General features: G+C 42.8%; 1 protein-coding gene across 1 annotated transcript in view; it reads right to left on the bottom strand.

The window, feature by feature from the left end:
- Positions 1-27,573, bottom strand: part of LOC131591380 (von Willebrand factor-like) — a 126,631-nt gene that overhangs the window by 70,983 nt on the left and 28,075 nt on the right. The window contains exons 8-18 of the mRNA XM_058861995.1: positions 27,354-27,476; positions 24,755-24,866; positions 22,947-22,993; positions 20,103-20,239; positions 18,623-18,761; positions 17,920-18,020; positions 15,225-15,420; positions 14,414-14,629; positions 8,329-8,569; positions 7,425-7,519; positions 5,617-5,777 (exon numbers count right to left, since the gene is read on the bottom strand). Of these exons, the coding sequence (XP_058717978.1) occupies positions 5,617-5,777; positions 7,425-7,519; positions 8,329-8,569; positions 14,414-14,629; positions 15,225-15,420; positions 17,920-18,020; positions 18,623-18,761; positions 20,103-20,239; positions 22,947-22,993; positions 24,755-24,866; positions 27,354-27,476 (1,568 nt within the window). The remainder of the gene's footprint in view (positions 1-5,616; positions 5,778-7,424; positions 7,520-8,328; positions 8,570-14,413; positions 14,630-15,224; positions 15,421-17,919; positions 18,021-18,622; positions 18,762-20,102; positions 20,240-22,946; positions 22,994-24,754; positions 24,867-27,353; positions 27,477-27,573) is intronic.

Raw genomic sequence — 27,573 nt, forward strand, 5'->3', positions numbered from 1 at the left:
CTTCTTCTCATTCAAAAGTCCCAAAATATCACTTTCCCACTTTAAACTCTGCAAAATCATCAAAATAGTTTATTTTTTACCATTAAGTATGGGCCAATGAGATCAATGTAGTCTGACAGCCAGGTTAATAAAGAAGAACAGCTTTGCCTTTTCCTATGGGGGCCTAGAACTGCCACATGGAACAACTCACAAAAAAAATTTCACAGCCCAGAGACCCTTCCTTCATATGCAGCTCCACATGCTCTGTGGCTTATAGAGAGCTTCACTATGCCAAATAAAATCACTTCAATAGAAGCAAGATGGAAACAAATAAATGCTTTTCTAGCTAACACAGCTCCAGCTCTGCCTTCACCTTTACAAAGGATGGTGAGAAAGTCCAGACAAGACCAGAAAGAAGAGTTTAGTACCTTCTTTCCTTCCTTCCTGGTGGTATTTAGGAAAAAAAGCAGGAATATGACCTCACACTCATGGCTACATTGCTGAATTTTTGCAGAGTGTTCAGCAACAGAGTTCACAATACACTTGAGGACTTGCCTCTGGATACAAAACTTGGGATTAGACATCTGGTTAGTAAAAAGAGAATTAGAACTTTTTCTCCTTGCTCCCTAAAAACTTTGTACAGCTTGGTATTAGTTATTTTATCACAACCAGCGCAGCAGCTGTAAAACCACAAAAAAGAAGGAAGAGCACTTTGTCTTAAAGTGACAGACAGTGGGTGGGATTCAGGAAGCAGGACACACAAATCCAAAGTAGACTTTGACCAGAAGAATGATAATTTTTTTCTTCAAAATTCAATAAACTACAATTTTGTTAACAGTAACACACAATCCACTGGGTGTATTAACACCCCATCCAAAATCTGGGGCACATCTGGCAGCCTGCTGCCATGTTGCACTATAGGGACCATGTGGTACTACACTACAAGGCCAGAAGAACTATTCACAAGCAGCTGGATATTCTCTGGAAGTATCTCAATCCATCAGTAGACTGCAGTTAATACAGCAGTATTTAGCAGTCCTGAATGCTTGACATGACAGGAGGCAGCAGCACTGGGGAGGCAACCACACATAAAGACAGAGGTTTGTAATGAAAACATCAGCTGTTTGCACCATTAAATGCCCTTAGGATGATGCTCTGCATCTATGAGATTACAAGTGATTGACAACCAGCCCTCCATTACTTGGGGATCAAACAGGAATGTCTGTCATTTCCTTGCTCTGTCTTATTAATTGCTAAACATCGAAAAATCTTGCAAAAGAAAGAACAATATTACAGGTTTCAGAACCTTTCAGATTCTCCTTACCCACACTCATGTAGAGTGGGAGGTGATCATCCCGCTCTGCTCTGCACAGATGCAACCTCACCTTGAGTCCTGTGGGCAATTTTGGGCACCACAATATAAGAATCTAAAGCTGTTAGAGTGTCCAAAGGAGGCTACAAAGATGGTCAAGGCCCTGGAGGTGAAGCCACATGAGAAATGGCTGAGGGCACTTGGTCTGTTCAGCTGGAGAGGAGCAGACTGAGGTCAGAGCTCACAGCAGTTCTGCAGCTTCCTCATGAGATGAAGAGGAGGGGCAGGCCCTGATCTCTGCTCTGTGTGACCAGGGACAGGACCTGAGGGAATGGTGGGAGCTGTGTCAGGGAATGGCAGGGTGAAATTTAGGAAAAGTTCTTCCCCCAGAGGGTGCTGGGGCACTGAACAGGCTCCCCCAGGCAGTGGTCACAGCCCCAAATCTGCCAGAGCTCCAGGAGTGTTTGGACAACACTCTCAGGCACAGGGTGGGATTGTTGAATTGTGCAGGGCCAGGAGCTGGGCTGGATGGTCCTTGTGGGTCTCTTCCAAGTCAGGAAATCCTATGGTCCTGAAATCCATCTCAACGAACCTTAACTTTGATCTCTTGGTCAACACAATTTGATGAGTATCCGTCTGTCAAGGGAAGCTCAGACATTTCTCTGTTCCTCCTGACACATATGGGTTTCAGTGGAAAGTCAGCCAAAGGTATGAAGAAGCATGGGATTAAGGAAGGGGGTAAGATTAGAACCCAATAGCTAATAAGAATAAGAGACTGGTTTGGGGAAGAAGGGACCTTAAAGATCACCCAGTTCCATGGGCAGGAACACATTCAACTATCCCAGGTTGCTCTCAGCCCCATCCAACCCAACCTTGGACACTTCCAGGTCCATGGGGCAGCCACAGCTTCTCTGGACAACCTGTGCCAGGGCCTCACCACTCTCACAGAGAAGAACTTCTTTCATAAATTTTTGTTTTAACTAAAACAGTCTCTCATCCTTACTGTGCAAACAAAGTCAACAACATGTTAGAAGATCAAAATGTGCTAGTTTACTTGACTCCTCTTTCTTATGTCAGCTGCATGTCCCTGATATTTATTTGACATGCCTACCTCCTCATGAAGACATTGTAATGTAGGATAAGACCACACTGAAAAATATACAGCAGAAAAATCAAAATAGTGAGGTAAATTTCATTTGAAAACAGTTAGCAAGGAAAAAACCTTCCAGGCTTTCCTGGTTAAGATGTTTAGGGTTTGTATTTTTTTCCTTTTTCTGCTAACATATCAAAGTTTTAGAAATAACTTTATTTCAGCAGTCAGAATGCAATAAAATATTTAAATTTTAAACCTTAATTTTGTTAATATTGTTGGGAATAGAAAGAAACTAATTTTCTATTTTTTCAGTGTCTGGATTTTGTGCTCTCTGGTTGTTCTACTCCTCTCTTTCCCCAGAAAGGTGGTTAACACTCCATTTGTATATTTATTAATATTTTCCAATGGGAAAAACTGAAATACAGTAAACTAATCTGAGAAAGCATATTTTTCCCCACACTTCTGCACATATGTTATGATTTCTCTTTTCTCCTGTGCAAAAGGGTGACAAGTATGGAGAATTTCCCACCTTCCAGATGATCAAAGACAGAAGAAAAAGAATTATTTTTATGACATATTGAACATTTTTATTTGCTAGAAATCAAAACAATGTAAAATACTAAGTCAAGATAAACTAAAAAACTTATTTTTCAGTTGAAAGAAATTAGGTTATGTCTTCAAGGTAAGTTATCTGTGAACATTGATAACTTTCATATGCTACTGTACCATAAAAGAAAAAAATCTTCAGTAAGAAGGCACAATTTATTCCGGCATGATAATATGTGCAAATATTTATGGGAACACATGTTGAGTAATCTGTTACTTCCCACAAACCTTCCTGCAAACAGCAGCTCACCTCTGCGAGTGCTTGTAAATTAGGCAGGATTACAGAACACCAATAAGGGAGACTGACCAATAAAATGGTAATTCCTTTTCCCAGTCCCTTTATTGCTCACCTCTGTTGTACAAGCTGGAAAACACAGACTTTGACTTTGATTTGATGTTGTTGAGCTTTGTCTCTGCGCTTCCAGAGTCTCTGTGTTAGAAAAGGACAGGATGGGAAGGAGATCCTGGTCACCATCCCAAATCCTTCTCTAGTCAGGGAGCACAAAGCCTCATTGCAGAGCGCAGAGATCAGAAAAAAAGGCTCTCCCAAACCTCATCCCATTGGGTGAGGAGGAGGAAACTGCTCTTTGAGAATGAGCTGGCAGCTCCTGTGGAGCCAGGAGTCAAACACAGAATAAACAAGACACACATGAACAGGGACTGGGCTTGATCCTGTTTTTGCAGTGGCACTGCTTACAAGATCATCTCTACATGGGCTTCTCCCACCATGGCTTTTGTGTATCTCATGACTTTTAATCTCTGCCAACAGGGAAGCCAATGAGAACTAGTAATTGGTTTATTGAATCAGTTTATCAATCAGTTCACTGAGTTTAGTGAAGATTAAACAATACTGTCATCTAGTGGACAGAGAATTTATTTAGTAATTTATTTTTTTTTAAACTACTGACCCTGAATCCTCAATCCAAAACCCGACAAACCACCTTGTTGAACTCAGGGGTGTGTTTCACATCACTGCGAAGTCAGCTGGAGTTTACAATTCCAAAAGGCCAAAGACCTCTGGGCAAAAAATTTATGAAACAATTGTTTGTTTCAACTTACTGAAAAAGAATATGAAATACTGTATCAAACATGAAGGTTAATTATTAGGAAGTTGGTTTGGTGGTTGAGATTTTTTTCTGGTAGAGTACTATCATAATTTTCATTCCATAATTATGTCAAAAGTATACTACTACCACATCCCAGAACTGAAAAATCTCAAGCTTCTTCACTGAATCAGAGGTCTGTTCACCTTGGAGCTCTTGGAACTTTACAAGTACACAAGCTTTTCTAAGTTTTCTTATCTTGCTACTCTTTAGGAATAAATTTCACTTAGGGGACAGACATTTACAGACTGAAATATGAAAAGAAGCAACACTTGTTTTTAGAATTGTGGTGGAAATTCATGGGTGACTTCAGATTCTGTTCTTTTTCACCTCCAAGACATTTCAGAAGCCTGAGCTTTTGCCTAGAGCTGGCATTTTATTCTGGAGTAGAATCTATTTACTTAATTGTGCGTTTATCAGCAAAATACAGTAGCAATACTCAAAATATGTTTCTATTACTGCTAGAAATTACTTCATACTGAGAATTTGGGAGGAGATGTTTTTCTTGTAAGATAATTGAAGGAATTTGGTGGTAGAAAGCACCAAAACTAATAATTAAATTTGAGGCTTGCAGTGGGACATAACACTGGACTCCAGAAAGCCTTTCAGTGAAAAAAGAAAATTTGCTTAGTACACCATCTGCCATTCCAAGATACCCCCTGGCATAATCTTAGCAAATTTCATATCCACATTCCTTCTCCCAGGGAGCCTTCAATTTGGTACAAACCACAGGAAGGCAGCTGGAGAGATGGAGACTTGACAAGGAGGAACCAATATCAGCATGAAGGGTGTCTGGATCAAAGAATCCCAGAACAGGTTGGGTTGGATGGGACCCTAAAGACCACCCTGTTCCACCTCCTGCCATAAGCAGGGACACCTTCCACTATCCCAGGTTGTTCAGAGCCCCATCCAACATGGCCCTGAACACTTCCAGGGATGGGGCAGCCACAGCTTCTCTGGGAAACCTGTGCCAGGGTCTCACTACCCTCATAGGGAAAAATTTCTTCCCAATATCCAATCTAACCCTGCTCTCTGTCAGTATGAAGCCATTGCCCCTTGTCCTGTCACTCCACACCCTTGTCAAGAGTCTCTCTCCATCTTTCCTGTGGGCTCCCTTCAGGCACTGCAAGGCCACAATGAGGTCACCCCCGAAGCCTTCTCTTTGCCAGGCTGAACCATTTTCTCAGCCTTTTTTTGGAGGAGAGGTGCTCCATCCCTATGATCAGCCTGAGTATGGGTGTACTTCTGTCTCTCTGACTAAGAAAGATCAGCAAGACTGAGGAGAGGTTTAGGAGCTAAAAGAAAACATGAACTGGTCTTCAAAGCAGCCTTTGGAGTTTTGATTAATAATTATTTTTTACAAGTTAATGTTCATCTTCAGTGCAGATATACACATTCTTTAAACCAGCTTGACAATCAATACTTCACAACCATTTATTCCAAAGCTGCAACATGGTAGGAGAGAATGAAGGCAAGAAAGCCAAGAGGACCTGCTTCTCACTGCTGTATGAAAACCTGCTTACCATCCCTTTTGGACAGAGGCATCCAGATATGCAGCCATGGCTGATGCACTCCAGGTCATAGTTCTGGCAGGTCTTGGTACATTCCACTCCTTCTGCTCTTGGGTTGTTGGCAGGACAAATAATTTTTTCCATGGGGAATCTGCATGTCAAGCTTCTTTTTACTTTTAAAAAAATCAGTTTACAAAAAGTGCAATTAGAACTCAAGTATTGTTGACACAGCATTTTTGTAAAAGGTGGATCAACACTTTGATTAGAAAACTAATTTAGAATATAGTCTGGAACAACACCGCTACATATGACATGGCAAAGAAAACATCCCCGACTTCCCCTGAAGTGACCTCAGTTAGGCTGTCATGAAAGCAATAATATTAAATAATACTAATTGATACAAAAGCAAAAAGCTGCACTAAACATAAAAGTGCAATTCCAGACTGCACTAGGGCTATGCAAACACCTCTAGGCACTGTACAAAGCTAGCAGAAAATTGATATTCTGAGAAGCAACAGCATCGTATGTTATTGCATTTAGAGCCATCTCCCACACTGAATATAACTATATTGGTGACTGTAAATAACAGTGTCTTGAGCTTCAATACAAACTCGTTGAGACTTTAGGGTCTGACAGAAGACCAGAATGATCTTTTTTTCCAAGAAACTCCAGGATATTATTTCAAGTGATACTAGCAATATGCATCTCTGGGTCTTGACATCCTATTAACAGGAAAAGTATGTCTTAGGAGCATTAAGGGAAGTGTTTGGTGAGATATTCACCTGGAAGGTGAAGAACACCTGAAGAACACGTGACTCATCCAGTGACACTGTCCCTAGCAAGCAACATTAAGCAGGTCACTGCCCTGTACCAACAGAGGCATTTACAGTGTTTTCCTCTAGAAGGTGGTTTATCCTGAGAAGGTGCAAGACAAACAACAACCCTTTGCCTCTAAGGCACTGGCAAATATCAACCATAAATTTCCTCCAGACCCCATGTACAGGTGCATTTGTCAGTGTGCTGTGGAAGACACCATGTTTGGCTGTACTGGTGTTCCCATAGGGATCATAAGTTATCCTGAGCTGGATCACCAAGTCCAACTCCTGGATATTGCCAGGCCTCCCTAAAGCTCCACTAGCCCTGTCCCCTCTGAGACACATACACTCTCAAACCCCACATCCCATGACAATCCTATAAGCTCCATCCATGTATCAAACCCCAAAAGACCCCAGAGCACTGCTGGCCTTTCTCCAATGCTGCAAACCCCAGTTAGATGCCATATGTGTTCCCATGCACCTTTCACAGTCTTCAGTCAAATGTTTGATAAACCTGTGCACTGATGGGAAACGTGGCAGCTGTCAGTCTCCAGGAGGTTTTATGGAGATTCCTGCTGGCTGGAAGGCACACTGGAAACCTGGCAGCAGTGTAACCTTCAGGCCATTAAAACCCTCATTTGCACCAGAAAAGAGAGTTTTCATCCCACTAGTAAGAAGCAGAAGGTATAAACTAATGACTTACTGATGTCTTGTGATCCTCAAATAGCAGCTGGGGACCTCAGATCACTGCCAAGGCATCCTTTAACCTTTTCAGCTCAAGAGAGACTGCAGTGGCTAATTATAATTTTAATTTTGAGAGGTGAGATTCACATCTCCCACACATCCCTTTTGTTTCTATCCCCCAAAAAAGAAAAATATTAGAAAAAAAATCTCACAATATCACAGCTGTTGCAACCTCTGGAATTTCTTCTCCAATCTACACTATCAAGATACTGAAGAGAAAAAAATGTAAAAATAAAATATTAATTTTTAAGGCATACTAACTTCTGGGAGATGGTCTCTCATCAGCAAAAACATCAGCCAGGAAGGCACCAGGAGCTCTGTTTGTACTGCAATGCATGAATCCATCCTCACAATAGCTAAGAAAAACAAACAGAACTTATATTTAATTAAACAACATTTAGCTTTCACTCATGATGATTTTCAGTCAACAGTGAACTTGTTAGAATACCAAACTACACCTCAGTGGGGCTGAGCTGGTGCTCTCCATCCACTGTGTCTACCAACATTAAAGGCAAGCTTTCCTTAAGGAAGTTGATGGGATACAGTGGCATGGCAACCCAGCTGCCTGCCCTGTCCTGCTGGAACCAGTGCAGCTGCACAGGGATAAAACTAGGCAAGACAATAGTCAGTTTTGCTGTGGAAAAAGGTAAGGGACCACCTAGTTCCTGAAACTTGGGATTTTTGTGGTAGAGAGGAAAAGAACACACTGTTCCCAAAACTGAGCCTGCCCAGCAATTTGCATTCCCACTCCAAGTGTACTGCTACTCAATTTAACAATTAGAAATGCTTTTTAATACTTATATCTTCGACAAGCGATAATTAGGTTTTAACAGTTAAGAAGTGTAGCACAGTACATTAAAGTGACATTTTAAAAGCCCACAAAGTAACTGTTGTCAGTAATTAAGCTCCATTTCAAACTGGTAGGAACTGTTCATAGAACAGGGCTTAATACTAATTCTGAGTAAGGTGACATTTGAAATTAACTGGAGAGAGATACAACAGTAAAATTCACCATTTGGCTTGTTGGAGGCAAAATCTTGCCTCTTCTTTAACTTCACATCTTCTAATTTCAGTAGATGCACAGGAACTGACCCAGTTAACAACTCAAGCTGTCCAAAAATTGAAGTGACAATGTGTAGGGAAGGGTTACGAATAGTGCACTTACCACATGGAATAATGATCTGAGAAGACATCCTCTGGCTGGAAAATCTCCCCATCATAGTAACAGGAGCACTGGGACTTGGGCACGCACTGCTCGTGCTCATCCAGGTAGTACCCAGGGAGACAGTAGCATCCCTCCAGGCAGAGCTGCTCACAGTCCTCCTCTGGGTAGGACAGTGACCGGCACGTCTGGTTGCACGGTGTCCCACACTGCTGGTACACCTGGCCTTCAGGACAGGTCATTGCTAGAGAAACACATGAGGAAGAAGGGCATTTGATCCAAATCCAGCTAATGGAAGAGCTGCCTAAAACAGACCGGGAAGCTTGGGATTAAAAGATATTTGCACAGTTTACTCATCAGTGGAGTGTTACACCATCCCTCCGTAACTGCTTATATATACACACGAAAAAAAACCTTACTAAAGGAAGTTCCCAATGAACGTCAGGACAGGACTACACTGCACTGTGATGGAAATCCAGCCACAAAATTTCACCCAGAACATAAAATACATGCTCTATCCAACCTCTGTTATTATCTGGATCACAGTCAGGGTGACCTAATTGAAGCTCTCCAATACCTGAAGATAACCTAGAGAAATATGGAGAGAGACTATTTACAAGGGCCTTGAGTGACAGGATAAGGGGCAATGGCTTCACACTGACAGAGAGCAGGTTTAGATTGGATTAGGAAGGAATTGTTCCCTGTGAAGGTGGTGAGGCCCTGGCACAGGTTTCCCAGAGAAGCTGTGGCTGCCCCATCGCTGGCAGTGTCCAAGGCCAGGCTGGATGGACCTTGGATCAACCCGGTCTAGTGGAAGGTGTCCCTGCCCATGGCAGGGGGTTGGAATGACATGATCTGTAAGGTCCCTTCCAACCCAAACCATTCCATGATTCCATGCCTTAGGAGCATTACAATTGTCATGTACACATTCACACCTCTCGTCCTTTGCAACATCTTTAGGGACTATTTGGTCAAAATAAGTAGAAAAGTAGTAGAAAAGTACTTTTCTACTTTGGTAAACAGAAGTGCTGCAATACTTAACAGCCTCATATCCCAGAAGCACTCTGTGATTTCTATGGAAATAGGTGCAAATAATAAAGTAATTTAGCAATTATGGAGCCAAACCTTCATACTAACGATTTTTTATGATGAATTCTTTTATGTGAAGATTAATTGTGGCCTTTGGAGCCATTTTGGCTTCTTTGTTTATAAAAGCTCCACTTCTACAGGGCCGATTTTGAAGCATTCACCTCTGCATACATCAGCATTAGCACTAGGTGGCAGCTATGACAACACATTGCAGAAGAAAAGAAAACGAGCTTGTTTTATCAAGAGTTTGAATTTAACAGGCCTTCTGATAACCAGGATTTACACTGTCGTTTGTAGCAACTTTCCACAGCAAACAGTTGTAAGATGATGAGGAATGATGTTCAGGAAAGCAGCTGCAAATGAAAGTTGGCACATTTGTACCTTGCTAAAACCAAGATCAAAGGGCTACAGAGAAGGTCTTTCCTCTACTTCTCTTCTAGCACACATCCCTGAGAACTCTGGCAGCCATGGAATAAAAGGATGGGCCTGCAGCCTCAGAGTGGTGTTCACTGGACTAGCAAAGCAAGGGCTATGTGCTGACAAGTGGCTCGTGGTCACCTTGACAAAACTCTTCTGAAATGAAGAATTATTCCTGCCTGCTGAAGAGAGACATGGTTGCCCCAGCTTCTCTTGAGGCTTCTGCAGCTCCACACATGGGAGTGTAACACCCTAAACTGAAAAAATCTTGCCCAGAAGATCTAAGGTGACTTGAACACTTCTTAAGAGCAACAATCTCCCAAGTCTGGGATTTGTGCCCAAACTGCTTAATGTACCTGTCATAACACATCCCAAGAAATGTGTACTCATCAATCCAGCAAATGCTTCCTAACTCTGGACTGAGCAGAAGATAGACTCATTCACTGTTACAGGAGTCTTTGTCAGTCATTCACAAAAATGTGCTTCTAATTTACATAAACCTGATCTTTGCAGTAAATCAAGCCCTGAACAGACACAGCCCAGGGCTGAGGACCGTTTTAAAAATAACTTTCATCACTACAGGCACATCCCAGGACAGCCATGAGGCCTCAGCCAAAAGTATTATTTGCTACAAATGAACCTCTAGAAACATGGAACTGGTTTGGCAAATTTCAGATGAGTACATCAGTTTATGAGTTTTGAGATTCAAAACAGGATGGGATAACCAAGCCCAACATCCTGCCCTACTTTCTAGTCAGTGGTAACATTCCCTGTCCACAGAGACAGCTTTGCAGTAGATTCCTTTCTTAGATAAAGCTTTGTAATTCATGTGTGGCAATGGCTTCAAACCGAAAGAGAGCAAGCTAAGATTGGATATTAGGAAGAAATTCATCCTTGTGAGGGTGCTGAGGCTCTGGCAGAGGTTGTCCAGAGAAGCTGTGGCTGCCCCATCCCTGGAAGTGTTCAAGGACAGGCTGAAAGGGACTTGGAAAAACCTGGCCTAGTGGAAGGTGTCCCTTGGAACAAGATGATCGTTAAGATCCCTTTCAACCCAAACCATTCTAAGATTTTCTTTGCCCATGCATCTCCTAAAGTTTTCAGAACATCCCCTGTTTTTCCAGTGCCATGCCAACCCTTACATTCCACATCCCAATTACAGTGCTACATCCCTTCTCAGCAACATCTGTTTTTAACAGAAAAAAAGGCAAGACAACTGACCTGGGAGAGGCCTGTTGTCTGCACACTGTGTTATACACTGCCACCAAAAAAAACCCATCCCATTATTGACAGGAAAATTAGAGGGAAAAGCAAGGTGCTTCTAGTCCCTGTGGATGGCTCCTATAAAACCAAAATAGCTCAGTGCTGTGCTCTGAAGCACAGCCTATCCCAGGAATAAGATGAGAAACAGTGGGAAAGCATTGGAAAAAATGTGTTTGCATCTAACAGCTCATGCAGCTTTTGTGGGCAGGTTTTGAAATCAGAGTGAAAGAGACAAACCATGACCAGATCCTCAAGCAACACAAGGTGAAAAAGTTGCCACCTCTGGGCGAAAGTGCACCCTGCCAGGACTAGATTTAACACAGTTTCTGCACCATGCTGAGGCTCAACATGCACTGTAGCCATCCTCAAATGCTCCTCAGAGCCTGTCCTTAATTCCCTGCTCCAGCACTCTTGGATTTATCCTATACAAATCCCCTTACAGCAGGGATGCAAAGCCACCAACTGCCCTAGCACTACTGCATTAAGGAAAATAATGGGCTTAGCAACATGTCCTAAAATCTGAAGGAAGATCTAAGGACGTGTCAACTGATTCCCCTGTGCCACAGAACAATATACACATGAGACAAGTAAACATAGAAACACTTGGGCTGGAAAAGACCATAAAATAACCAAATACAGCCATTAATCTCACACTGCCAAGTCCACCACTAAAGCATGCCCCTAAGCACCACATCCATATGGCTCTTAAATACCTTGAGGTGTGGTGACTCAACTTCTCTGGACAGTCCGTGCCAGTGCTTGATAACAATTTCCATGAAGAATGTTTACATAAAATCTAATCTGAACTTCCCTGGTGAAACCTGAGGCCATTTCCCCTCCTCTTGTCCATTGTTCCTTGGGAGCAGAGCCTGACCCCCACCTGGCTGCACCCTCCTGTCAGAGTTGTATAGAGTGAGAAGGTCCCTCCTGAGCCTCCTTTTCTCCAGGCTTAACCCCTCCTCATGAGATTTGTCCTCCAGAACTTTCCTCAGCTCCATCCCCTTCTCTGGACACGCTCCAGCCCCTCAATGTCCATCTTGTCCTGAGGTTCCCAAGCTGCCCCAGGATCTGAGGTGTAGCCCCAGCAGTGCCCAGCACAGGGACAGTCACTGCCCTGGCCCTGCTGCCACACCACGGCTGGCACAGCCCAGGTGCCTTTGGCCTCTTGCCCCCCTGGGCTCCTGTCCAGCTGCTGTCCCCAGCACCCCCAGGGCCTTTCCCAGCTTTCCAGCCCCTCTGCCCCAGCCTGGAGCTGCAGGGGTTGGTGTGAGCCAAGGGCAGCACCCAGGACCTGGCCTTGTTGACCCTCATACCACTGACCTGGGCCCATGGATCCAGCCTGTCCAGATCCCCCTGCAGAGCCTTCCTGTCCCCAGCAGATCCACACTCCCACCTAGCTGGGTGTCATCTGAGAAATGACTGACGGAGCACTCAATCCCCTTGTCCTGATCAAAGATAAAGATATTAAACAGGACTGGCCCCAGTGCTGAGCCCTGGGGAACACCACTGGTGACCAGCCACCAGCCAGGTTTAACTCCATTCACCACCACTCTGGGCTTAGCCATTCAGCCTGGGTTTCACCCAATTTTTTACATGCAGCTGCAGGAGAGACACAGCCCTTCACAGTGTAGCCTATCTGCTCCTCCCTTGCAGCATGAAGGGATTAACTCTGGTGCTTATTCATGGTGGGCTACAGGGGTATGAGTCAGGTCTTAAATAATCAAACTGCAACTAAAATTATGTCAAAAACAGGGGAGATGAATGCACTTGATAGCTTGACACACAGCAGAAATGCTTTGCTACACTAGTGACTTTACTCCCTGACACTTATCCACTCCAAATCAAGCAAACTGGCTCTGTCAAGTCATTTCCCAAGAAACCGCATCTCTGGGGATGAAGGTAGGGGTAAAGCACACATTCAGTGCACTGGGCCATCAGCACAAATTACACAACCTGTACATTCACATCTCAAGCCCATTAAGAAAGAGGGATTGCTCTCCTTCATGTGACAGAAGATGTCTAGGGCACCAGGATTATTTAATGGGGGCTGATGGATCTGCAATCAGGGAAATCGTCACTTTGTGAGAGCACAAAGCTCTCTGTAATGCACAGAAAGGAAGAAGCAGCTCTGCACTATTAAAGATTAATTGTGAAAATTGATTTGTTCAATTACAGAAAGAGGAATTGGGCATTATCACTGCTCTTTCTTTCAGCCTCCAGACCTGCAGAGTTCTGAAAGGATTTTTATTACATTACTGTTCCCTTATCTGAACATTTACATAAAATAGGTAAAATGTTATAAAACCATGCAGCAGTTTAATATAAGCTGGGTTTGTTCTCATTCACAGCAAACACTCTGCAGCCTGCAGAAGTTGCGGTTATTGACCTTGCAAGACCCTACCAGGTCAAAGGCCAGAGACTTCTCTCTTTTCCACTTTCTACAGACTCAGTTTATAAACTTCCCTTTGCTTGGGAAGAATTAGCAGAACAAATCTGGAGAGATGCCAAGCTCCCATGCTTTCCCCCAAATTTTTCAATTGTCTTCTTTCCTTAATAACAAAGTTGCTCAGGAAAATGGAAAAACATTCACTTCACAAATATTTATGATAAAAGTATATCTGTGTTAAATCAAAATTACATGGCAATGGATTTTTTCCTACTACATTGACCTAACAGAGAAATAAAAAAAATTCAAGGTGTTGGATTCTTCTGCTCCGGCCTCATGGCAGTTTGGCTACTAATCTTGCCCTGGATAGGAGAGAGATATTGGAAAGGCTGTGGTACCTCTGTTTTTGGAGATTTTCAGAATTTGTCTGGACAAAACCTCAGGCAGTCTACAGTAATTTAGCCCTGCTGTGAGCAGGAGTAGTGCCACAAGGCTGCCAAAATTCTCTTCTGATACAAGTTTGTCTTGCCTTTTTGTGCTTCCTCCATAACCCCACATTCAGCTAAAGTCAGGAGTCACTGATGAAGTCAGGACCTGGGAAGCTTGGGCCTCAAAAAAAGGCAGTCCAAGGATTACTACAAATCACTTGGGAGATTCCTACCCTGGGACATTCAGAGAGCTTCCAGGAGAGTAACTGAAAGTGGAAATCCAGGCAAAAGTTCTGTGGAGCTGTGTCAGATCACTGCTTCTCTCCCCCAATGCTGTGCAGTCCCTGGGATCACCTTTTGCATCCTTACCAGTGTGAAGGAAAGATTTACTCTCATCATTTGCCATAAGCAAAATCTGGCCTCTCATTCTAGATCTTTCATCCAACATTGCTAGAAAAATTCCTTCAGGATGAGGAAAATAAGTGGGTTTGAGCAGCACTGCACTTACGGCAGAAGTCAGGTTGTCTCCACTGGACCAGGATGTTCTTCCTGGCACAGGCTGCTGCATAATTAGCAATGGCAGAGCACAGGCAATCCTTGCCACTGGAGCAGGAGCAAACATCGAAGCGGCAGTTCTTCACATAGGGAGTGGGACTGACTTCATGGTGACAAGGTTCAAAGGCAGGAGACATAAGAACTGAGCAGGTATCCTCAGCATATTTGGCTAAAACGAGAAAAAGGACATGCTCACACTGAATCCATCAAATCCAAGTGGCTTTCATGGAAAACTAGAAGAGACACACTAAGCATTTTCTCTTCCTTTTAAAAAAGAAAAAAAAAAAAGAAAGAAAGAAAAAAAGAAAAAAAACACACAAGAATAAAACAGGATCATGCAGGCACAGATAGCACCATAGCTCACATATCATGAGCTCTACTGAAAGAATAATGTTTCACTAGTAAAGCAAATCAAGGAAAAGCAATGCTTTTATATTCTGTTAGCACTATTTCTGGTGCTGTAATTCCTTTTACAGGGCCTTTGCTTTCTTCTGCCTTTTTACATTTGCAAAATTAAGCTAATTTTTGTTTTTGATTTTCACAAAATATTATTTTCCTTAGGAAGCCTGCATCAACACAAGTCTCTGTGTGTTGGGTTTTTTTGTTTCTGTTGTTTATTGGGTTTTTAAAACATATATTACAGCCACCCTGGTGGTAATGTAAGCAAAATTAGCTTCTCTTTTTCTTTCTTTTCCTTTTTTTTTTTTATGTAAATGCAAGATCACCATTTGCTGCACCCATTAATTTTGGATAGACTTCAGTACCTAAACGAGGATTGAGATTACAGGGGTCACTGTCTTGTTTTAACAAGTCCTGGCAGTCTGCATTGAGCTTCCAGGAGTTTCCAAAGTCTTCCAGAAGGGATTCCACCATGCCAGAAGGTGTAAGAAAATCATCCCCTTGGTTTCCATTGTAATTTCCACACAGCCCACACATTCTTTCGGAGTAGACTGGAGATACCTAAGGAACACAACATTAGCCTGGTCATCTTCCAGGACAGGTTACCACCGTAGAGCAAGATTTTTTTTTAAGGAATGAACCATGGACAATTTAATATTCAAGAAAATTCTCAAACATACATCAAAATACTACAGACACAATGCCATTGTACTGTATTTTCAAACTTCTAACAAAAATGCTACTATTAGTAGCAGCAGGACAACTTTTGCACAGTACAGTGAATTTCAGAGGGTAAGAGAAAAATAGCTTATTTCTTTGCCTTGATCAGCAGTCCAGTTTAGTCTTTCCCTATTCTCCCCCTTCCTTCATATAAATAAGCAGGGCAACAGTGGGGGTTGCATTTTTTTAATGTAATTCCAATGGGAATTTGGAGAAAGAGACTGCATCTGAGAGCATTTCACATTTTAAAGGAAAATTAGAAGGAAATTTAAACTGGCTGTTTTATCACAAAATTGAGGCAATATCAGAGATGTGTCCCTAAACACTGAGGACTCTGGATAAAAGGATATAAACTAATACCCTTAAAGCTACCCCACATTAGAGATGCCCTCCTGCTCAGAGGAATTCCAGGCACACTAAAAGCAGAATTTCCAACAACCCACAGAGCAGATGCACTTTTCACCCTGTTTTATTCCTGCTGCAAATCAAGGGGCAGCTGAAAGGTGACCCTAAACCTAGAGGTAAACAGGGAGAAATCTCCTAAGCAACATCTGCATCACAAAGGCACCAGTACCTTTTATTTTAGTAGGAACTGTCAGTTTCTGTTAGGAGTAAAGCTCTGGTACATTACAAACACTATCAACTACTCAGGAGCTTTGATGCTACATTAGCCCTCTGTTTCCATGTAGTAGACATGCTAGTTTAGGCAGGCTTGCAGGAGTAACCAGTGAAACAAACAAAAAAATGTTAGAAAAAACCACATTTTTAAAGAAAGCTGGTTTTCTGTATAAATACAAATAAAAAACATCCTCCCAAATATAACCTAGTACTACCCAGCAATCAAACGCAGGGGTCAACAGAATAAACATGGAGCATCAAAAAGAACAATTAGAGGATAAATATTCTTACTATTAGGAGTATTTCTACTCTTTCATGTACTCTGCAGATGGAGCAATGACTCACACAAGTCCAAATTGTGGTGTATTTTGGAGTGGAAGCTCAAATCACAAATATCAGGCAGTCACAGAAAGGGGACCCTTCTTGAGGAACACAGGAAGAATTTTTGCCAGAACAAGGTAATGGAAGTGTATCACTTCCTCCAATTGTCAGCAATACTTGGCAACAGGTCAGTCTACAAATCCAGCATAAAATAACTCCAAAAGCAATTAAAGAGATGCTTTAGATGCCCAGCAAGGGAAGGAGCAGACAACTGAAGAAATTTCCACTGCTCTTACAACTATCTGGAGCAGAAAATTAGGTTTGTTTTCAAAATAAAACAAAAGCTTTGTTTTGAAAAACAAACTAAAGCTTTGCCAGGTTATATGGATCTATGATCAGGGAGAAAAATACTTTAAATACTGAAGAAAGACAAAACTCCTGAGATGTGCCAAGGGACAGAAGTGAATTATTCTAAGTCCTAAAAGAACTTTTAGGGCCCTCAGAGCACAGAGATACAAGTTAAATTAAAACAACAACCACAAACCCAGATGCTTTCTAAAATTATTCCAGACCTTTCTTATCTGTTTTCTTCTCAACTCTTGAACTCAGTTCTGAACTGGCTTTCATAACCCTTTGTGCTGTGCCAGACATGACATTTAAGCCAGATTTTGGGGCAGGCAAGGAAAATGCAAAAGCAATGCCATAGTTGAAGGAGGGCAATGTTTAACACTTGGCAGAAAATCCCAGAAAAACTGGTGTTCTTGGCAAAATTCCTCTCTGTGAGCAGACCCCTACTACAAGGGGAGTTCAAAGGCAGCAGGGCTGTGGTTGCAGCTTCTTTACAGATCATTTCTGTTAAACCTGGCTTGGGTCTTTCTACACTCTGCTGTGTCTATAGCACTGACAAAACCTAATTGTTAATCAAGGCTGACTTCAAACATTCCTCACAGTAGAAGGAGCACACAACACATCTTCTATGAGCTGATTTCTATTTCCTGGAAATTATGAGTAACTGTGTCCCTGGAGGCCTTTTCTTCCCTTATTTTAAGTTGTTCACATCCGTTGTTTTAGACAGGGCAGTCAAAGCAAATAAAAACTAAACTCCAGTTTGGAGGGTATCTGCTGAACGAGACACAAAACTGTTCATGGCTTATAACAGCTGTCATTGCACGCACGCACACACACACACAAAAAAATTCTACCAAGCTGCTGTAAGATGAAGTGTTTGTTTCTGGAATACAAAAGGACCTGTATATCACTCTGGGGGTAGCAAAAGAGAAAGGAATTTCTAACATGCAACACAAAGCAATTTCTGACTTTAGACAAGAAAATCTTTGTACATATTTGGGTGGAATGAGTGAGGGGGCAAACATGCAGAAATAAAACAGACAGAAAAAGTACCTTCACTAGGAGTTCTCCATGACCATCCCAGTCAATCTGCAGGTCTTCCCCATAGGTGAGGCGAACTGAACTCCTCACCATGTGCTGGACACGGAGGGCACCTGAAGGCAACCACAGGGTGCTAGTGAGCTTTTACAAGATGTAGTGACACTACAAGAGGGAATGGCTTCACACTGACACAGAGTAGGTTTATATTGGATATTGGGAATAAATTCTTTCCTGTGAGGGTGGGGAGGCCCTGACACAGGTTACCCAGAGAAGTTGTAGCTGTCTCATCCCTGGAAGTGGCTCTAGGCCAGGATGGATGAGGCTCTGAGCAGCCTGGGATAGTGGAAGGTGTCCCTGCCCATGGCAGGGGTGGTTGGAACAAGATGATATTTAAGGTCCAAAGCAAATCATTCTGTTGATTCCATGATTTCAAGCTTCTGCTTGAAAAATAGTAACTTCAAAAAGAATAGACTAACAGTGTTTTTCACAAATATCACAAGTGCAGACCAGCTTAATTCTCCTGATTTTAGAGAAGCCAAGTCAAGATGTCAGTTTCACGGAGAGAAGCTGAAATGACAGAACTTCTAGAAGAAACTGCAAGTGAGAGTTTGGCATTGAAAACATTCTTTGACTGAGCTGGCCTAAGGCATGTCTGAAACCACTACTAAATAGGAGCCTTTGAGGGTCTGGCCAGAGTCAGCCTGTGTGAACACACCTTGCAGCAAAGGGATATGTATGTCCTGTCCATTCAGCGAAACTCCTCCTCCGTGTTTCATTTTAATTATGCTGTTGTCCATATTCCGGATCCGGACAGAAGCTGAGCGAGTGCACACGGCATCAGGATCATCTGCACACTGCAGAGAAGGGAAAATCTGCCTCAAACATCAAGTTTTCACTTTCTTGGAGACTTAGTCCCAGAAGGCATTTTGGCATCTAATTTGGGAGGTGCTGAGTGTCACACTGGTTTTATAGATCTGGTTTCTGCATCCCACAACAGCAGGCTGGCAGCCTTCCCTCCATTATCCCACTAATCATACATCAGGGCTGAGTTCCCTGTCTCAGAACTTGGAAAGGGATCTGTGGGTGTTCAACCAAACCCCTGGGGGTGACCCACGGTAGTGACCAGGCCCACAGCTGTGGCAGGGGCAGGAAGACTACCTGACCCACACAGCCTGGGAAACAGCAACGCAGCTCACACTACCCGAGACTCCTGAGGTGTTTATTTTCCTGCCTGTGGGATATCCAGATGAGGAACAGGAATTGTGGGGGCCCCACGTCACCTCCCTGGTTTCGAAAGGGAAGTTTCAGTGGAAACTTGTCCTACAGGTTCCCAAGCACCAATGACCTCAGAGCTGCACTATCAGAGCTCTCTAATGCAGGAGACAGATGCAGATGGTGCTGAGAACTGCCACAGCCCATTTATCCAAAGCTTGCAACTTCCCTGGTGCTGCAGGATACTCCCCTTCCCTCCTGTCAGTCTCCTGTCTCCATTGCACCTCTCCCTGCCCTTCAGTTCCTCTGTCCCCATCCCTTTCTTCCCCTCTGCCTCCTTCAGGGTCCTTTTCAGTCTCCAGATTTGGTCACCTTTTCCCAAGCACAACTGGTCAATTCATTTCATGACTATGTTAACCTCCCTGTGACAACCCCTTTCAGAGTTTCCAGCCCTCCCTTCACCAGCCTGGCTCACTTTCCTGCCTCTCTGCAGCTGCCTCTCACACATCCATCAGGGGAGGCAGTAAAGAAAGTCAGGAGCTGCTGTCTGAGTACAAAAAATTACTAGCCAGTCTGACTAAATGAGAAGTGACTCAAGACACTGCTCTGCCAGTGTGCTCTCCTTGGTGTCCAAGGAAATGTCCTTTCCCCACAGGCACTAGGGAGGCACCAGCAGCCAGAGTGCTTCATAAGGGGTGCATCCTCGCCTCTGTTTGTTTGCTCAGCTGGCAAAGAGTTGGTGAGAGCCCGTTCTCCAAATCTCATCACAAGTATCCATCCCCAGACAGGCTCCTGGGAATGGTGGTAAGGAGAAGTAAAATATTTATTAACTAAGGAGGAAGACTGCATCTGTTATTTAAACTAATTATCTCTAGGGAAATTACTTCTGCTGGCCTGTGCATCTGCAATTCATGTCACAGTCCCACAGCCCTGCCCTCCCTCTCATGAGTGTGCACAGAGCCACCAGCCAAGGCTGCTGTTACCTGCACTGTCTCGATGATCACAGAAAAGGAATTTTCCACACAATCCTTGGCAAATAAGTACTGGCAAATCCCACTGAAGGTGAAATACTTGTTGTCAAAGCTTTTGAAATGGGACTGGCCAGTGACAGAGCATTCCCCTAGAAAAAGCAAAAAGCCATTAATCATCCCAGTGCCAGTTGTGAGCAAAATCCTGCTCAGCCCCCACAAGCCTCTGAAGGGGAAGAGCAGCCCTGGTGGAACAGGTTGTACAAGGCCCAAGCTCCCCACAGACCAGAAAGCACCAGCAAGATCCTTATCTCACTCTTTATTTCTGTAAGGCACTGCCAGTAGTAACAGAGGAACCAACAATAGCTGGGGAACACAGAATAAATTGCAGTCAAGAGCTGAAATTTGTGTGTATGGAAAAGTCTGTATTCTTTTGTTGGGATGCCTTGAATATCAGTAAGTAGTTTTAACATAAAATAGCTTATGAAAATGAAGAGCTGGAAGATCATTTCTGTGGGAACCCTTCCAGGCGTAGAATTTATGTTGGTCTTTACCCTGAACATCATCTCAACTAACAGAAAGTTAAAAACAATTCTATAGTAACAATAGCTACATCTAAAGTCCTCACAGGATAATGTGAAAGCCTGGCTTGACCACCTTTCTATTAGGAAAAAGGACCTGTTTGAACGTATCAGCATTTGAAGGTGTTTTGTTAAGCTGTGGCCTTTCATTTCCAAAAAGGCGGTATCCAGATACCACAGCTGGGATTTAGTACCCCATCATGCAAACACACGGGAGGCTCCAACTCCACAGAGCTTGCAGAGAAAATCTTCCATATGAGACCATCACACTTAGAGATGATCCCATGGCAAACAAGGTGGGCAGCCACTTCCTCATCTAGAACAAAATTCAGGTGTTGGGCCTACACTGGCCATCACCAGCCAAAGGTTGGAGAAAGGTTAAATGTTACAACTGGAAGGTGATCTCCATGAGTTATTCTGTCTTCACTGCCTTTGAGTCCCACAGAAGATCTATCTAATGCACATCATGTGGAAATTTCCCTCTCCAGCCTATTATTTAGTGTTTACTATCTTAAACCAGCTGGTGCTAAAGCACAGATCCTGAGGATTCTCAGCCTTGCATAGCTCTGATTCACCCCTAAGAGAAGTCCAGCACCCCCTCCATGTTTGTCATCCCTTGGAGTTTGATTTCCAGGGCATTCTCTGCAACAAGGAAACAAGATGACAGATTTGTAGCAGAGAACTGAGGACTGCTATCCAAGACAAGTCCCAGCCTTTGGCATTGCTTCTGAAAGGGAAGGGATTTCTTTTCTGCGGTCAAGTCTTTTCCTATGGGTCCCTCTGTCTATTCCATTTGATGTAATGCATCCCATGAAATTTCCTGAAACCTTCTGCCTTCATAATTAATTGCATTATGATATCAGCTTGAAAACCTCTTGGTAGTGCCAGCCAGCTCCAGCTGTGGATTCACCTTATCACCAAATTTACAGCTGGGCAATTAATTCCCACAATATGAAAGCAATCTTTCATGGCAAAAAAAGTTGGTCAAAAGGAAAACACAACTACCTAGAGTTTATATGAGTAACTACATAAATTTTCTGGACACATGATTTTAGAAATATTTCGGGTAACTAACCAACAATGAAAATATGCTGCAGTATTACTTCAAGCAGAGACAAACAGCACAGGTAACTATATAAATTTGGCTACTCTGGGAGATTTTGCTGCCCTCCCATACTGTCTCAGTATGGTTTATAGAGTTTTTAGCAGGCACATGTACAACAGCTGTAGGTATACAATATTCAGTCTTGAACAAGCCTAGCAGAAAACTGATTTAGATATATTTGCAGAAGGTACAAAACTAAGCTGCCTTTCTTTTCCACTTCTGCTCATTTGGGACAGCTTCACAATTCAGAAAAAGGCTGCAATGCTATATTGCCTCTTGCAGAGAGATGGATATCAACATCTGTTTGCAAGCCTCAATACCACTTTTATCTTCACTTTTATAATCACTATGAAGAAAATGTGGCTAGAGTTAAGGATAAAAACATGGCCCAGGGAGTATTCATCACAGCCTGGACAGTAAGGCAATTAAAAGCTATAACCTAAGGGAAAAATGAAGTTAGAAAGGCACCTATTTCTTGTTTGTAATCATGCTGCTGCCCATTAGCTTAAAGATGTAATGAATCAGCCTGGGATGTGTCCTTGAGGCTGTGTTTTAGCCAGTGAGATTCTCTGCACTTGGAGAGATCTCTAATGAACAAGCACAGAGGACGGCTCACTAAAAATGCCATCTCCATTTTGAATATTTACATCCACCACCCCCCATCCTCTTCTTTAAGTATTGATACTTTGGCGGAAGCGTTCTTTTGGTCTAAAGCAGGAGGAAACGGAGCACTGATGGGTCAGGCAAGTTTCATGTTACTAGAAAAAGACAGACTTTTTTAAGACTGTTGCAATTCCCTTAATTTATGAGGGTTGCACATCTTAACATGTGCATCTCAACATGAGGGTCTCATCTTAAAAAAACACCAAAGCCCCCAGATCTGATCTTTTCCTGTCCAGCCATAACCCCAGTCTGCATCTGCAGAGCTGCCTCTCCAATCTGCCAGTACCCATGGAAGGCAAGGAAGCCACTTTCTCCCTGGGGCTGTAGCTCTTCCACCCACAATATGACCATGAGGGAATTGTCATGGTCAATAAGGTACAATGAGGAATTGTACATGGTCAAAGAAAGCCAGGAGTGTTCCTCTATCTCTACTTCCTCTGAAAGCCAATTCTCAGAACATACAGACCCTTATAACTGTCAAACTACCTGAAAAGAGTAAAGTCAACGTACCTGGGCATTCCGTATTGCTGCAGATCCATGTGCCACGTCGACAAATGCTAGGAAAGAGATAGTAGCAAGTCAGGCAAGAGCACATGAATATAAATCTTCTGTTGTGCATTTTTTCCTAAAAACTGAAAACATCCCAAGTTAGATCAGTCCCCAACATCCCTTCCATCTCCTATAACCTCATTTCTTAATGTATTCATCCCTTCTTCCCATCATTTGACAGTAACTGCTGGTAATATGAATGGGTATGGTTGCAGAACTCAAAGACTTCTGTCTTTCCCTGCCAAAGATCTGTGTTTAACAGAGTTTTCAGATAAATTCCACTGATGAGGAATGAGTTCAATGCAATTCTCAAGGTATATCTATCAATACAACAGAATCAAAGGGTAAAAAATGTTTGAAGGGACTTCTAGAAAAATCATTTACTACAATCCCAAATCAGAGAAAGTAATGATAAAGCTGGATCAAGTGGGCAAGGACCTTGCCCATTTGAGTTTAGAAATATCCAAGATAAGGTCCCACAGCCTCTCTGAGCAGCTGTTCCAGTACAGCACTGGGGAAGGGAGAAGAATTTTCCTTTGTGTCAAAACAGAATTTCCTTTGCAGCTTATGTCCATTGCTTCATAACATTTTGCTGTTTGCCTCTGGGAAGAGTTTGGCACCAACTTTAGGCAGAGAAAGTTCCCTCATTAGCCCTTAAACAAATCTATTTCCCTTTGCTTCTTATGTCAAACTCCTCTGCTGTGATCTCCTCCAGTGTCCTCCACAAGCCTCTCTGCACTCCTTGTTTCAAGAGCTACTATATTCTTCTCATTCCTTTAATTATCTCAGCCCTTGAAAACCATTTGTGGGGAGGAAGATTATTGAGGATATTAAATGCAGAGTCACTGGAATGACGTTCTCCACAGCAGCATCAAGTTTGAATAACAGGAAGCAATAACAAAACACAAGCAATAGAAAACCCAGCCTGTCAGGCTACACTCATCTCCCAAGAGCACCAAAGTAGAACAATGTGGACAAGCTCAAAGATGCAGAGGACTCCAGGAAAAGAGACAAAATGCTAATGGTCATGGTTATGATTTGCAGTCTGGGACATGTGGTGCAGGTAATGAAAAGCTTCTGATTAACAGGGATGATGCACAGACCACCTCTCTTCTGCATATCATGGTCTTCACTGAGTTCTCTTTCTGTGCTTTAATTGGAAGCCTCTGAGTAAAGAGCTGTCCAAACTCTTTGCACAAATATGTCCACACTGAACATAAAACCATATCAGGAATACGTGACTAATCCCTCTTCCTTTCTTTGAAGCGCTGGTTTTCCCCTCCAGTCTGGTACTCAGAAGCAGCATTTCAAAGAAAAATCATGAGCCATGCTAGGAAGACTCATTAGCCCTGTGACAAGTTCCAAGGACGTGCCTTAGGCTAACTCCTTCTGGAAAGAAATGGGGTTTAGAGGTTAAATACATGTAGGAAATCAAAACAAAGACACCACCGCTGACACTAGCCAGACATAGGAACCTGCTGGTCTGTCTTATCCACAGGAAACAGGTAGTTCTCTGCTCTTTGAAGGAGTGTGACCTTCATGTTGTTCTATCAGATCAAATATCCCTTTAAAAACAGAGCTGATTTTGCCTTTGTGAACAGCTCACTTCTTGGAAGGGGCTGGAAATTCCAATAAGAGAGCAAATCCTTTGCCAGTGAAAGGAAATTTTTTAAAGGCAGAGAGATTTCTAGAAAGATATTGCAAAATAGTCACAGACTAGTGTGCAGTACTTATCTACAGCAACAACACCAGAGCAGTACAGGGTTTACCATGAGTTGCAGTCCTGGGAGATGGTGAAGCCAGAAGGATAATGTTTTCCAGAGTAGATGCAGGAGCAGTCAGAGCTTTCAATGCAGTGTTCACCATCAAGGAGCAGCCCCTCTGGATAGGTCAGGTAGCATCAGACATCCATGTCACACACACAGGGACAGAAACATAAATACAATTAAATTTTCTTGCTCTTCATATGCTTTGCCAAGTCTTCATATGCATTATTATCCATACTTAGTCACAGACTGCAATAAAAAGGAATGAGGCTTGCCAAAAAGCCTCACATGGGCAGGAGTCTGCTCTCCTTCTGGTGCTGCCTCTCCCTCGGACGTGCTGAACAAAGCATTCCTGGTGCTCCCAGAAAAGCTCTTTGCTTAGCACATCCTCAGGTCCAGAACACATGTTGGGCCATAGAGCAATCAAACACAGGGAGCACAATCAAACAGCTGGTCTGGGACCTGACTGTTGGAAAAACCATGAACTTCACTGGCTGCAGTAAAGGGTGTCCACACAGGCCTTGTATTTGTCATAAGAGAACCAAAGATAAGGCAAAGTGGGGAATGAAGAAACAAATTTGGACACCATATAAGTCTAGCAGAGAGAGACTGAGAGAAAGAAGCCACTTCTGAACTTCTGCAGAAGCAAAAAACAAAAGGTCCAACTTCCCAACTTGGGTACAGCTGCTGAGCCTTTTACACGACAATATTTAACTGTTCTGTAGAGAGAGTTCTTTATCCTCCAAGTATAAACAGATACACAAAAGAGTTACAAGACTTCTAAGGTAGAAACTTGTCCTTGCTTCTATTGCTAGTTTTTAGTGTTTTCTATTCAATCTGTATATTGAGATATAGCTGATATTCCTCCCATTTTCAAAAGAGCTTCTGTAGCAAAACATTTGTTTTCTTGGACACCCCTCTTCCTTCTCTTTGAAGGACTCCTTCCATTTGCCTGCAGAGATTCTGGCTCTTTTCCCTGGCAGCAGCAGTCATCACTGACAGCAAGACCCAGGTAAGTCTCCTTTCTCCTATTTTTCCCATAGAGCTTCATGGAAAGATCTTAGCTGTTTTGAAAATCCTTCCAGTGAGAGAGAATCACAACAAGATCTGAGTATTTAAGAGTGCTGTGGTTCTCCAGACAGCAAAAGAAAAGAGAATGCCTGCCTTTTTTCCTGGCAAGAGTAATTCCATTTACAACAATTAATGTAATTGTGAGAGGCATTTAATGGAGGAGGGGAAGGGGAAAAAAAATTAAAATAAAATAAAACATCTGTCAAACATCCTCGGTCATTCAGATCCTGTTTGCTCTTGGGGAACTGGAGGGAAGCTAAGTGAAGGTAGAATCCTCATCAAAAATCCCTCTAGTCATCTGTCAGAGCCTCTTGGTTTTCTATCAAACTCAAATCCAGGTCCTTCCCTTCTGGCTGTGCAAAAAATAGCAGTAAAAGTTTTGAACTGCTGACTGTTATTCTCAAATCCTTTACCCTTTCTGTGTAGCTCCTGCTTCTTAGCTCCTCAGCTCCTCTCTCCTTAGGCCTCTCCCGTGCTGGACAGACCAATGCATCTACCAAAGGAAAGATACAGCAAGAGCTCTTGTGCAGCCAGAGGATTTATCTCCTTCAGCTCCCTCCAACACTTCCAGGACTGCATGAATACACTAGCAGGATCCTTTACAACCAGATAATCTCCAGAGTCTGGTTACGTCACCTGTCACCCTCCATGTGCACCTTCACAAGTTCTGCCACACCTTTGAACCTCCGAAGAGGAAGAGACTGGCAGCTGAATGGGAAACTACCACTTAATGCAGTGACTCCTCAAACGAAGCTGACATTGTCATTATTGCCTTGTTTTGGAAAGCAAATCTCTGCAAACCTCCATTGCACTTGGCATCTTGTACAAGGGGACACTAAACACCTCTGTGCATTCACAAAGCCCAGACAGGATGAAATACAGAGATACCCTATTCAAAACAAAGCATCCAATTAAAAAAATCAAACAAACAAACAAACAAAAACAACTAGAAATGGAAGCATGTGAAGCTTTGGAGCCAGGAATCAAGCTCTCCTCCTGCAGTTGTTTTAAGTACAACAGACAGAAAGGGAAGATTGGCATGGCTGGGCTGTTCCCTATAATCCAATCAAACCTCCTGTATAGAAGATTCAATAATAAATTAAATTATTCATCTAAATAAAGAAGACTCTTGAAACTGCAGTGCAAGCTCTACATGTACTGGTTTTCTGCAAGAAGTTCCTTCAGTGTATTCTCTGCTATTTCTTCCCCTAACTGTATTTGCCTCAAACCCAAGTAATTCAGGAGTACATCAAGGGCAAGCAGACCCTCATCATGAAATAAAGGCAACCCTGGAATATTAGTTGGTACTGATTTTCACAGAAACATTTACTTTTTTAGCTGGCTCTGAAAAATGGCCCTTTCATGAAGTGAGCATACAGGCACTACAGAAACTCTAGGGCATGGTCCTAGAAAAAAGAAGTGTTTCTGATTTCAAGAAAATTTAAGGGAAGACACAGCTTTCCTTATTCTAATAAAATAGGTAGCCTGACTGCCAAGCGTTTCTCTGTAAATAACCCAGTAAATAAATTACCAGGGCAGCTGCAGCCATCAACACATTGTCCATGACACACTTCATTGATATTCAGGCTCTGGCAGGTTTTGGCACATAAGGATACACACTCCTTATATTCCATGCCAACTGGACATCTTGGCCCTGAAACAATTAAAAGAAATTAGAAATGCAAATTCCTCAATAACTCTTAAACCAACAAATCCCTTTATTATCAAAGGCTGTACCACAGAGACAGAAA

Source organism: Poecile atricapillus, chromosome W (genome assembly GCF_030490865.1).
Source record: "Poecile atricapillus isolate bPoeAtr1 chromosome W, bPoeAtr1.hap1, whole genome shotgun sequence".
Classification (NCBI taxonomy): domain Eukaryota; kingdom Metazoa; phylum Chordata; class Aves; order Passeriformes; family Paridae; genus Poecile; species Poecile atricapillus.